General features: G+C 31.2%; 1 protein-coding gene across 2 annotated transcripts in view; it reads right to left on the reverse strand.

Annotated features, from left to right (window-relative positions):
* LOC106462994 (MLX-interacting protein-like) overlaps positions 1-14137 on the reverse strand; it is a 58466-nt gene that overhangs the window by 20552 nt on the left and 23777 nt on the right. Inside the window, exons 5-11 of one of the 2 annotated variants that reach the window (XM_022390399.1) lie at positions 9878-10052; positions 8948-9046; positions 8524-8618; positions 7418-8284; positions 6054-6294; positions 2765-2934; positions 788-899 (exon numbers count right to left, since the gene is read on the reverse strand). In XM_022390399.1, coding sequence (XP_022246107.1) covers positions 788-899; positions 2765-2934; positions 6054-6294; positions 7418-8284; positions 8524-8618; positions 8948-9046; positions 9878-10052 — 1759 coding nt within the window. Of the gene's footprint in view, positions 1-785; positions 900-2764; positions 2935-6053; positions 6295-7417; positions 8285-8523; positions 8619-8947; positions 9047-9877; positions 10053-14137 lie in introns of both variants that reach the window. The other variant, XM_022390400.1, reaches the window with a different exon arrangement.

Raw genomic sequence — 14137 nt, forward strand, 5'->3', positions numbered from 1 at the left:
ACTAAAAGGCATAAGATAGACAAAAACAAGATCTTGAAGAATTACCCAATAATGTGCCTTGGTTATGGTAGGTAATTCGAAGAAAAAATAAAGTGTTACTGTTTCTTATTTGCAGAATGTTTAAGAGGAAAGACCACAACATAATGAACTAATTCATCACAATACCTAAAAACTCTGACTTCACTTTCTTTGAAAAATGAAATGGTCTTTCTTTTTACACCCGATGAACAATCAAATATCTTCTCTTGAATTATGAATAACACAAATGGATTGAAATATTCAATTAAATTATCTCAAAATAAACTTTCATTTCGGTGCAATATTGAAATTAGCTTGAATTCTTCATAACCTGTGAATAGTGGGTGACCCAACGGGTCACTGGTGGTCTAGTCTAGTTTAAATGTAAGTCTCTGAAGCAGTCCTCAGCTCTTTTTTGGATTACATTTCTAACTTCAAATAGGATTTATCACAGAAAGTAACCATTACAATATTTTACTGCTACCTATCCTACTTAGTTTAAGGAACAATAGTTATGAAGCAATTATAAATATTTTGTTTTGGTGAAATATATAGTTATGATTCTACTCAACATCTTATTATTGTCAATGTAAAACAATCTGTTCATCCAGCATTTTAAAGATTAAATAATAATACGTTTGGATCACTCAGTAATAAATACCACCACCGGTTATTTGATTAGTAACATCTGAAATTAAATTTCACCAAAATTATTTAAAAAAAAAATATTCCTAATCCTCTTGAAAAGAACCTAAGCAGGCAATCTTACTGTTGTTCAGTGAGTTTGAGGAAACAGATAGAAGAGGAACCTTCTGATGATTTGATATCACTTGCGTAGTTCCTACCAACAAATTTTGCCCCAAGTCACTCATACCTGTTACCTAAAGTAGACAGAAAAATGAGATTTTAAGATCCTACTAGAAATATTAAATAATATATTCAAACTGTAACTTACCTTTCAGCTACACATTCTTAATTTTCTACCCATCTCACCCATTTATCTTTCTCTATCCATCCCACCAATCTACATAATTCCTTTAAGTCAACAATAAAAATAATTTTTCCCATCAAGAACAATTGTGTTAGAAAAGTAAAGCAAAAGAACCGGTTTGGAATATTTTTCTCATATAAACTTAAGCTAATGATGGATAATACAAGCTAAATGGTAATATTCTAATGAAAATTACACAGTGTTTAGTCATTTAATAACTAAAGATAGATTTTCTCTACAGTTTTCCTTGTTGTTACTACACTGTTAACTCAGACGAATGTTGATTAGACTGCTCAATGTTTATACATTTTTGTCTAAATTTGATTATTCATAAACAAAATTCAACAGTTACTAAACATTCCTAGTTTTGAAAACTTAAAAACACAAAAATATATCTATTTCTAAGCCAGAAGTTCAAAATATGCTTATAATTCTGAGTCGGAAAAGACTGACGGAAGTTTGTCTTCACATTGATGTTACTGAGTACCAATTGGTGATGTAGGTTTAGTTCTCCTAATCATTTTGTTAATACTTTAAATTAAAATACAGATATACATTTACACGGTTTAAAAAACAACAACATTCCTTCAATATTTATTACATACACATTATATTGTACATATTACAACTGTTGGACAAATATATTTATACATAATTAAAGTGCATTATTATTATTATCATTCAAATTACATAGTGTTTCTTTTGGGAGGTTTCTGACAAACATTTGTAGAGAAAATACTTTATCCTTAAAAAACAAGATGAAATCCTCAATAGCCACGGCAGGATTACAGTATATTAAACTATGAGACCTTTTCCATTTTATTAGCTATATTTTTGTGCACCAGCATTACCAAATGTGTGGCATATGTATACCTGATTTGATTTTATTACTCATCAGGATCTCTAGCAACCTACCATCAAATCTAAGTTCTTTTAGGCAGGATTAGAGTAAATTAGTCTTTGAGACTTTGGGTGTGGTCAAATATATCAATCAAAAGGTTTTGACCTACTGAGTCCAAAACTGTAATTAGATCTCAAATCGGTTCAGAGATGTCAGAGCTATGAGCTGCATGTTTGTATTTGAAAAAACAACAACAACAAAATCAAAGCCATTCTGTGAGCAACTATGCTGTTCTCCAAGCCATTATACCACATCTAAAAATTAACATGAAAATAATCTTACACTCAAACTAACTAAAGTACATTCAGAGACATATCTTTAGTAGAAACATTTTGTTGAAAATTCTGACTTTTCATGTACGACATACTTGTAATGTTTATAAAAGCTTACCAAAATTTGTGGAGATATATTAAGTAAATTCAGAATTATAGAATTTACAGTACACACAAGTTCTCCAGTTCATGTAGAGTTAAGATGTTACATCCATCTGCAATACATAATTATGAACCTAATTTTTTAAATAATGTTTAGACTATTATTTTTGTATCCATTCATTGGTTAACAAAAATATGTACTGTATTGGATACAATAATCACTCTTTTTATAACACCTCAAAAACACTGTCATATTCTCAAGCTTTAAATGTTTCAATAACTGTTTACATAAATGTTTAAATGTATACAAAAGTTTTTATTAAAAAACATTAACAACTGACAGTGATATTTCCTTTGAAATTTAGAAAATTTACCACAAAAGACTCATATAATGTAATCAGTACATATTTAAGGGTTATTTTAAAATAGCTACAACTAAAACAAACACATTTTATGGATATGTAAAAACACTATGCTTACTGTTGCCAGAGTCAGAGGAGACAGCACAAAAGTCTGTGGTCCTGTGGCCCCTCCAGCTGCACCTGTTCCAATGATTGTAACTGGTAAGGGGGCTGGATTTTGATGGGAAAATGCTGGAGTAACAGCTGTAGGTAATGTTGATGTTGTATCTAGTTTCTTTGCTGTTGTTTCTGTAAAAACAACAACAACAAAAAACACTTTTGTGACAGGTTTTCTACAGATCTACTAACAGCAATGTTCAGATCAGTATCCAAGTAACTTTAAAGTACCATTAATTTACGGTATAAAGTACATTACTTTACAGTTCTCTCAGTACAAGTTTAGGTTCCTCTATAATTCATAAATTAGTCAGAAAATAATAACAGAATAAATCAATTCAGGTCCTTCTGATATTACAATATCAATACAAATAAACACATAATACAATGAAAGGAAAAACTCCTGTTGTAACTAATAGGAAACTCGATAAATCGGATAAACAGAGTAAAATTTAATGAAAATACATTTCACCAGGTTAACCTGGCATCATCAGGTACATCAACTACAATAAATGAACTGAAACTACAAATATATATATATATAATACAGCACCAGGGTACATTAAATTTGATTGGATAAATTTAACAGTAAGGTATGATATTTCTGGAGGGTGTTTATTGATAGGGCTTGACTTCTTGAGGGTCAATGTCCATAATCAACAAAATAGAAAAATATAAGTACTCTTTCAAAAATTTAAAATATTATAACAACAAAATTTATAAATTAAATACTGTAACTTGAAAATTGTAAATAGAGGTAAAGTGATTCACACAAAATAATATAAAAAACTTTTGGAACATCAACATAGTTAAGTTAAAGTTAGAATAGATACAATTGTGTGCCAGAATAGTTATTAATTTTAGGCATAAACTGCTTTATAAGCAATGCTTCCTTTATTTTATGACAGTTTATATTTATATATTAGTTTTAATGTTATAATATTACAAACTAGAACAGTTAAATGATTATATTAACAGATTTTTTCTCTTTTCACCAAAGATAAAATTGAAAATATAATAATTAACAGGTGGTCAGTTGTAATAATATCCAATAATAAATTAAGTGCAATGCTTTAATATTATTCACACACCTAAGTTAATTAAGGTTATTATACGGTGAGTTAAACAGGACTCAAAAATCCCATAAATATAGAATAGTTAAAGTTGATTTCTAGAGCTTTAAAGAACCTGTTAACACCACAAAAAAGGTTAGATGACATCTCAGGTTATTCAATAATCTTACAGCAATTATAATTCAACATGCTAACTTTTCATACTACGTAACCATATTTAAATTTCAGCATAATTATCATAAACAAACATGAAACATGTACATGGTTTTCACAAAATGGGGTACATAGAATCACAATCATGAAGACTCCCAAACCTCAGTTCAGATTATTCCTGGCACAAAGAACTTCCTGTTAGACGGTCGAAAGCAAAAGTCCACACACAATAGGTTAACTTGAATATATTGATACTGAGACTCCTGTAGCTGGTATAGGAGCTCATATCAAATATGTGATAACAAAAGAATAAATCCTAGAATATGGTTAGCTATTTGTCTTAGAGATCATTATAAATATTGTAATAACATCTGTATTATTTTTCAAAAAATGGATATCTCTTTAGCAGATATCCTGTATCGAATATGACATAAACAGAATAAAACAGATTACCAAACTAATGGTTAAACCATGATGATTACTGAGAAGTGCTTAAGATATCCTAACAAAATTAGATAGTTTTTTTATAGCTTTTTTACTCAAGCATTTTAGAAATAATAAGCCTTAGGTATTTTGTTTTCTGTTATTTTTAGCAGAAGAATAATGGAACAGATCTCTTTAAAACAATGAAAAATCAAAATCATCACTTACATTCTTTATAAATACTTAATTTTTAATTTTGCTTTAGTAAGCCAGTTCAAACCATTCTGCAAACATTTGCATTTACAACGCTATTCAAAGAAAGACAAAAAAAAAAGAAGAAGAAGCCTAGAAACAATAATACAGAATGCTAAGAATTTTGGGGTATTAGTCTTTTGGTTTTGAAGAAAGAATTAGTTCCATGGTATCAAATTCTGCCAAGCATTTTTAGCCATGGCATAGCGGCTCACAGAATGGCTCAGAGTATTTTTTTCAAGTACAAACTTTTAGCTCATAGCTCTTGACTGATATGAGATCTAATTACAGCCAAGCTAATGAGGATTCCCTCTTGTTTCTTTTGTTTTTAAAGAACAGAGCAAAATTAAAAGACGTACGTAGAAATCATATTTTTGGATAATGCTGTTTGTTGTTTATATTTATATATGATTGTGTTAACAATACAAGGGTTTATTTTACATTATGCACGTGTTGAAAGTCCAAATACGAAATATGACACACCAGTGGTTTAATATCAGTCCACTGCTAACATCCATCTATTAAGACCAGTATTTTCCATTAACATTTGTTTTTGGCGAGTTCTACAAGATTATATTTATAGGAAAGTTCATTCATTTAATGCTGTATCTTACTACAAATGAACTAATACCTACTATCTTAATTTCCCACCAAGATTTTCTGCTTATAATCCACAAGAATTAAAGAGGACAAAACTCAGTATGATTTACACATACTACCATAGAATAAAATACCCATGCTCTTTTGCAAGATTCAAATACCTTGTCATTCACAAAGGCCCTAATTTACCGATCAAACTTCTCAATTGCCTACAGTTACTTCTATAGCTTCTAAGGAAGGGGGGTACGAACACAGTTTCACACATGGTGCCCCTATGATCCAGAGGGAGGCCAAGAAAATCTTGTTTGAGATTCAGGTTTAGCTACCCTGAAAAGCAACTCCTAGAAACTCCATCATTCATGGTAGGAGAAGGTAACACTATACTGATAACAACACCCCGAACAATACCTCAAATATGTATACCAAGTTTGGTTCCTCCAGCTACACATCTGTCAACAAAATTCACATACACATACAACATGAATTAATGTAGAATATAGAGTTTAGCACACATTCTAAGCAATCACTCTAACACTTCTAATATTTCATATTTATGCAAAAAAATCTTAGGCAAATATAGAACTTGTAAAATTTGTATTATTTACCAAACTAAACATTCAAAATGTGAGAACAACACTAATCAAAATTATAGTAGCACTCGTACAACTCATTACATAGAAACAGAACCAAAACATATATATCAAAATATTCAACTGAATAAACTGTTTAAATAACATAATCTACACTTACGTGAGGTGAGCAGTTGTGCTAACACATTATGTGGTAGTGCTGTTGTGCTTGTAACAGCAGGAAGGAGCTTCCTATTGGATGTCGTGTCCGGTAATCTCTTGCGAGATATTGTACTGAGACTGGGAGGTGGGCTGATGTTGATGTTTGTGAGGGAAGTTGCATGCGTGGATAACTGAGGAAATAGCCTAGGGCTTCCAGTCTGAGGTGATGATATGCTGCGAGATCGCTCAGATCGTTGAAGCTACACATTTATATATCAACAATAAAATTTACATGTATGCCTTGTCAATGTTTATATAAAATTCACTAAAATGAGGTTTTGAATTAGTCAATTAAAGTTAAATACCAAGAAGTTTACTCATTTTAGAGTCACAAATATGCAGATCAGTAGAATATCTTATGCTGTTAATAATAATACCTGTATTTATTTAAGTCCTAGAGGATAAATTTCCTGGCTTATTACCTCTGTCGAAACAAATAAATTATTTATATTTTCTTACATCTACACAACATACACCATGACTTCTTTGTGAAAAAAAAAAGTGATTGTTACATTAACCTTTGAAAATACCTTCCTCCACGATGGTATCATAAGTTATATAGCTCAAAAACACTAAACAAGAGTTTGTCTGCAGATTGTTATGGACTGCTGCCACCTTTTGGTTTCCTGAATGATGTTTTGGACTTCTTGTTTACACTATTCTCTGAGAAACAAGAGCTCAGAGAGAGAGATGAAAGGAAAGTCACAGTAACGATTCTTATTGTTATATTCTGTGGTTGAAGGTTTGGTATAATAATCAGTTGATGACATAATTTCTCATGTTCCTGATTTTTTGTTACTTCAAATAATTGTAAGGCTAAAGCATTCAACAAGAAACTTACATTAAGCCTTTTCTTAAATAATGCTCTTCAAATGACCATTGAAGCACTAACATATGGTGATATTTTAAAACATAATATTAAGAGTTTGTGTACGTGGAAGATGACATTATACAAAATGTAGCACAAATGTATGCATATATATAAAACTTTATCATAATAAAACTTTAATAAAACCAATTATAACTAGTAGTAAAATACTTAATATCTCTCTGCCAAAATGTGACTTGTAAACCTAAATTTTCTCAAGAGTTTATATCAAAACTAAAGCAGTATTTGAGAACTCTATCTTAAGTCTTGCCCAGTAACATCCCGAAGAAGCCTCAAGTGAAACTCAGAACTTGCAGCATTTGGTGGCTGACTAGTTAAGCAGCTTACATTAGTTTGCATTCCTAATTTTGTTTTCCTTCAGAAAATTACAAAGTTTTCTAAAATGAATATATTTAACAATTAAAATCTGAGAATTTTAACCATGAAATACTTACAGGTGATCTAGGAATTGCAAATTTGTTTCCTGGCTGAATTGAAGTCAGGTTTACAGACTGTCCAGTGTCAGGGTGAAGTGCTTTGTCCCACAAAATGCGAGTTCCAGTAAAGGAGTGCCTTCGTTGAAAAACTCCACTGTCTTGACTAACCCGAGTTGTTCCGTTCGATATTCTACCTTCTTCCTCAACCTTTACTATTATGTTCTTTGGTTTAATCTTTGTAGCTTTATTGAGCACAGCATCAACTTGGTTCTGGGTATTAATGCTCTGACTTGGAGAATGAGTATGCTCCACTAACTGAGCAGAGGGAGAATATCTACAAGTACCACTGGATGAACAAGAGGTAAAGTTTAGAGGTGGAACTGTTTGTTGTCCTATGGAAGGGCTCAGAAATGGCCTAGGGAAGCCACTAGTGGTATGAGCTTGAGCCAAGGAAGGCACTTTAGTTGATGATGACTGTAAAGTCAGTGGTGTTGACATGATTGATGGTGATACACTGAAAAGGTCTCCACAATGCTTTGAATCAATGAAGGCAGAAAGTGATGAGGAACTAATACTAGATTTTGCTTTAGCACCAAAAGTTTTCTCACTGACCGTTTGGTTATCTTGTTGTGCAGTTTCTGGAGAGTCCATCAATACATCTCTTTCAGCCGATGTACTAGAGATCAGTTGAGGTTCGTGTGACATCAAGAAAGAGTCCAACATCACAGACTGAGAAGAAGCTACTGGCTGTTTTGATGGAAGAAATCTTTTTTCTGATGAAAAGAGGGGCAGATCTTGGGGGAAACACACAGAGCTTGCAGCACTGCTGGGGCCATAAGTACTTTGTTCATTACAAGAGGACACCGAAGTCTCTGGACGACAACCCTGAAGATTTTGAGATTGAAATGTTTAACAAAAGCTTAAGTCCAATTTTTCTTTGGTTCTAAACATATAAATATATTTTGTTGTTTTTTTTGTTAACTTTATACTGCATAAAACAGAATATGTCATCAGTTAACCTTAAAAAAAAATCTTATTATGTATATTCTAACCTCATATCTTTTTCTGTATAGACACTCTCGCATGTATAGTTCCTCATGATGCTAAACTAAAAAACATCATACCTGTTCCGTCCCTACCGAGGTCGTGGTCGTTTCTTGTGAGTGTACCTGCTCTGACACTTCCTCTGGTAGAGGGGGTAATCTGAACATCAGAAAATCTGCAAACAGAAATATAATTTAATACAAGTGTAATTTCTCAGCTTGGTTGAAACTAATAGATCAGTATATGTATGAACAATCAAATGTGTTCTTCCTGTGATGTTTACACCTATTTTTATTAAATCTAAACTGTTAAATCAAGAACGTTTTTCATTTTCAGGTCTTCATTTGATAATTTAACCATACTAGTTTTTAATAAAAATTGTTATACTTTTGTGAAAATATTACTGTGAGCTTAATTATCTTTAACACTAAATTCACAGAAACTCAAAAGTGTACATTACACCAGCTTAACAGATATACAAAGACAGGTTTATTAAGATCCTACCTGATAAAGGTTCAAATGTGTCCATATAAATGTCATCAAGGGATGGCTGAAGTTGGATAAGCCCTGGTTGAATGAAATCAGCATTACCAGCTTTGGCAGCTGAAGAAAAAAAAAAATTAAAATCTTATGTTGGCATCATAAAATATCTTTAATCTCTTGCTAATGAACTAACACCACAACAAGTATATACACTAATAAATTTAAAAAGGAAAACAGTTATTTCAAATGTTTAGTTTATGATTGATTTTATGAACCAGTAGTAATTCTTAGCTGTAAGCTACAATTGTTAGTGTGTATTAATAATATTACACTTATACATATTTAAGCAAGTGGTTAAAATCTTTACTCAAGTGGAAAGATACAAAAGATGAACGTTGGGGCAGACATTTAGATTTCATTTTGCTTCAGTTTCAAAGACCTAACTGCTTTGGAAGTTTTTTTTCTCACTATTTTAGTAGCAGATTAGCTCTTGAAGGAGTTTTGGCTATCAGGGCCAGATTAGGGCCTATAGATTGATCCAACCCTTTTGGCTATATCACACCTAAAAAAAAGTGTTTCGTTTACCTACATATGCAGATACAACTATGGACTTCTGTAGGTAAAGTTACTTTTTAACTAGCTTCTCATCATATCATGCAAATATTTGTTATTGTTAGAAATAAAGAATTTTATTGAAAAAAAATTAAAATTGAATATAAGTATCTCATAATTATTCATAAAAGTAAAAACTATACTGAATTAAATGCAATACGTAGTATAGTTTTATATAAGAAAAATAAAGTGACTCGTATATCATCACAAACTGAAGCCTAATTATTTTCCCAATAAATTTGTAAAGAGCTGTACAGTTAAAACTTAAGTAACTTAAGGCAGGAAATTACAGCTTTAAAATGAAACTATCATTTACCACAAGTTGTATTTAAACATTACCAATTTCACGAGGATTGGGGAAATCAAAAGGCTGATTGGGAATGAGACTGCTGAACAAAGTGTCACTGAAAGTATCCATCAGAAATTCATCATCCATCACAGAGCTCATACACGCACTTCCATCCCAAGCTCGAGATGGCCACCTGACATCAAGATCCATAGCCTCCATTGCTGCCTGAAAGAGAAGTCACTATTATTTTTACAACAAGGGAATAAATACAATGCTAACATGGTTATTCTACAAATAATTTGAGTTAGTCTAATATACGAGATAAGGGTTAAACTGAAATTAAACATTTTATACACAATTAATAAATATCTTAAACTATAATACTATAACAACATAAGAACAGTTAGGGCTAACAATCACCACCAAAAATATCTTCAAAAACAGTGCATGCCTCTGAAATGGAATATGTCTAATTAAATCAACTTTAAACACTCTGATAAAAGAACAGCTCTTGATGACAAAGTTCCTAGTTTTGTCTTTAAAACTATCAAATAAAAAAAACACAATTAGATGGATAAAACAACTCACTCAAGCCAACATGATACATTTTGCAGCTTTATGAGATATTATATTATTCTGTTGGAATTATTTTCATGATGTCTTAATAATTATCACCATACATTATAAAATTTCTAGTCTATTTATAAAAGGTGGATAATAACATGGTTTGGATTAGTTTTCAGCCAAGGAGTCATAAATGTTATCAGACGCTGTCACCGTCCCATGGGTAAATACAGAGGCAGCTAATCATCACCATCCACCGCCAACTCTTGGGGCTACTCTTTTACCAACGAATCATGGGATTGACCATCACATTATAATGCCCCCATGGCTGAAAGGGCGAGTATGTTTGGTGTGACTGGGATTCGAACCTGCGACCCGCAGATTGCGAGTCGAGCGCCCTAACCACCTGTCCATGCCAGGCCATTTTTGAAGTATTTCTGATGCAATTAACATTGAAAATATATTGTGTTTAACACATATAGGACTGCACACTTTAGTGACTCCCACATCTTGTAAGTAATAAATAATATCTATCACCACATTTGTGCAAGTAAGGTGACAGTTATGACATATTCTAAAATTACCTGTAGTAAACTTAAAATAAGGTACAATGAATCAGAGGAGCTCTTGGTTAAAAGATATATAAATTGTTGGTTTTTGATGAAGAATAACCTCAACTGATTCTGGTGTCTACTTAAGATACGATACAAAGTTGAGATCAGTTACCAATTTCAAGTATTTACTTCTAATAATTCACTTTGTATGTAAAGATTTGTTTTCAGAAATTGTCTTAAAAACAAAAGTTACTTGAATGAAGTGCACCAGAAGTATCTGTACATAAGAAGGCTATAACAGTCATTCCGAGAACAATTACATGTAAAAAAGTTAAAGATCAGTCTAAATGATACAGTAACCACTGTAGCCATGAAACATCATAATTATTCTGCTAAAGGTTGACTTTCAATGTGACAATTAGGGTTGTATTCAGCAACTGTACATAAATAAGCAAACACAAAATATTTAAACATTCAAATAACTTCAGTTATGTTGATTAAGTACTGTATCAAAAAACAAATATTCAAAGGGGAAAAAAGTATCAATTTATCTTCAATTTTAACATCTGATGAAATCTGAAGTTATGTTTTTGTTTACAAACTGCAGGTCAATAGCACAAATTGGCTAGCAATAACAAGAATTTTTTTTGTTAAAAACTGATTAAATACTACACTTTGATTAAAAAAAATGGTATGTATTTCACATCTATTTATATTGAAATATTCACTACAATTATAAACATTTTGCATTAGGCTTAATGTTATAATGATTTTACACATGACTGAAATTGCAAACATAGCTCTTTATGTAAAATGTCTTTAAAGTCTAAGAATCTACCGTACTTGTGATCTACTTTACCATTTTCTTCGAATACACTGAAAACAGTAGTCTAAAAATCATGACTATTCTTTTAGCACTGAAAATTAAAATAATGAGTATATGTATACAGGTATACAACTTTAGTGTTTGTACATACAAAGGCTCAGCTTACATACTGTAATGAAGTTATAACCATTACTAGGTAGAAACACAAATGATGATGATTTTAAACTTTTAATACAGATCGGCGAAATTAGAATAATCTAAAAAAAGTAAAATAAACCTATAAATCAGTCCTAGTGAATACTTTATCGATGGAATAATATAAATTACTGAAACAAATGAGTAACTTTTAAGCTACTGTTTGCTAGATGATCATTTATCAATAAACTGTTAGTCTGTCAATTAGATAATCAAAAATGCATCTATTTCAGCCGCAATGTCTATTCAGAAGAAAATCATTTTTTCTCATTTATCAAAACAAAATGCTAAAAAAGCAGCAGTATATGCTGGAATTATAAGGAGTTATGGATTTTAATAAACAATATTGTAAGATTTTGACTGAAATAAAATTAAAATGTAATGTGTAATGACTTCATATTCATTATAATAGGTTTATGAACTTATAAGCAGTATACTAAAACCAAACGATAGTAATAAACAACAATAAAACTGATTAAAATTGTTAAATACATCGAATACTTCACAATAATCCTACAGACTAAATACTTCATCTTCCTCAGAGAATTTAATGAATTATTTTGTTTGTTGACTAGGTATCTGCCAGTAAATTAAAATGATTAAGCTTTGATGCTAAATGTTTTCCAACTGCATATGCAGCAATGGTATAACTAGGCATCATTTCAAGTAAGCAATAGAACACTTTTAACAGTCTTAAACATGTCATCACATACAGTTTTTGGACTGTTCTTAATACAAAAATTGTCCAGAGAATAGGAATTTGAGACTGATTTTTGAGAGTTGGACACATAAAAAGGAAACGTGTATTTAAAGATATAAAATTTTGTAATAACTTTCAAATTTGAAAAAAAAAGTTTGGCTAATCATTTCTGTAACAAATTATCCAAATTGTGTGTAATTTTCAAACCCAGCTTAAATTTTAAATGAGATATAATATGTTTTATTTCTTTATACCATATGTTTTTTTATGGTATTTAAACATTATTCAAATAAATTGGAAAAAAAACAAATGGTTTTATACATTCTGTTTAGTTCACATTTATATTTTACACAAGTGCAATCGAAAAAAAGACAAACACCAAAAAAACATTTTATGAATGTTTAGTGTTCTTCACTTACAATATTTCACGATGTAATGGTCTATAATTTATCAGTTACATTTACTTTTTCTTCAATATCTAAGTTAAAGGTATTCATATTACCATACTTTCTAGTTTTAATGTTATTACTAAGTCATTTAAAACATGTTTAGTTTAATTCTAACAAGCATATTGAATCATTGAACTTTTCAATCAAAATTGTACGGTGGAATCTTAACAATCAAAACCTAAAATTTTACCTCTTTCTTTTCAGATGTGATTGAAAATTGTCAAATGCAGAATCTTATTTCAACTTCTGATTATTGTATTAATCACACAGAACAAAAATAATAACTTGAAGATAGCTTTTATATGCAGATACATCTGTTAGCTGAGTTCTTGCAGAGATCTTAAAATATAACGTTGATAAACTGAAACATCGGCACATGTAGATGTGTAGATCTTGAAAGTTGAGTTGTTCAAAACTTGAAAATAGCGTTGATAACTGGACCAATTGTTGGTTGAGATGTTGAAAAGGAAACATCTGCTGAAGCTTTTCGCCAGACACTAATCATAGCAGAACAGTCTGGAAAATCATTTATAGGAAATAGTACAGCTTATAAAATGAGTCAGATCAATGTAGGCCAGTAAAGGCAATTACTGATTGGCATGTCGTTAAGCCAATCAGGAAATATTACAGGCCTATTGAAGGATGTGTAGATTGTATAGGAATTCTTTTTGGCGGCAAAGGAAAGGTTTATGTGTTTTAATAAAGGTGGCTTCCAAAATATAGAGATGAAAGGTTGACAGACCATTTGCAATAATTTTAAACCTGCTATCTGTGTAGTTGTCAGCACAAGTCGGGTTCACTAGTAAATGCTGGCCAATCGCCAATTCACATTTTGGTGACAGAACTTTTGTTTTACAGGAGCGACCTGGTAAATTCTTTTCTTTCACACTCTTATTTCTTATGGATGTGGGTACATGTTGTTTAATTCTATCCTGCAATCTTTGTGAAGTGTGACCTACGACATTCGCAGTGGCACGAGAATTCATAAATAACCGTACTTTTCTGCGTGGTAGGTATCGCAT

This window comes from Limulus polyphemus, unplaced genomic scaffold (genome assembly GCF_000517525.1).
Source record: "Limulus polyphemus unplaced genomic scaffold, Limulus_polyphemus-2.1.2 Scaffold1296, whole genome shotgun sequence".
NCBI lineage: Eukaryota > Metazoa > Arthropoda > Merostomata > Xiphosura > Limulidae > Limulus > Limulus polyphemus.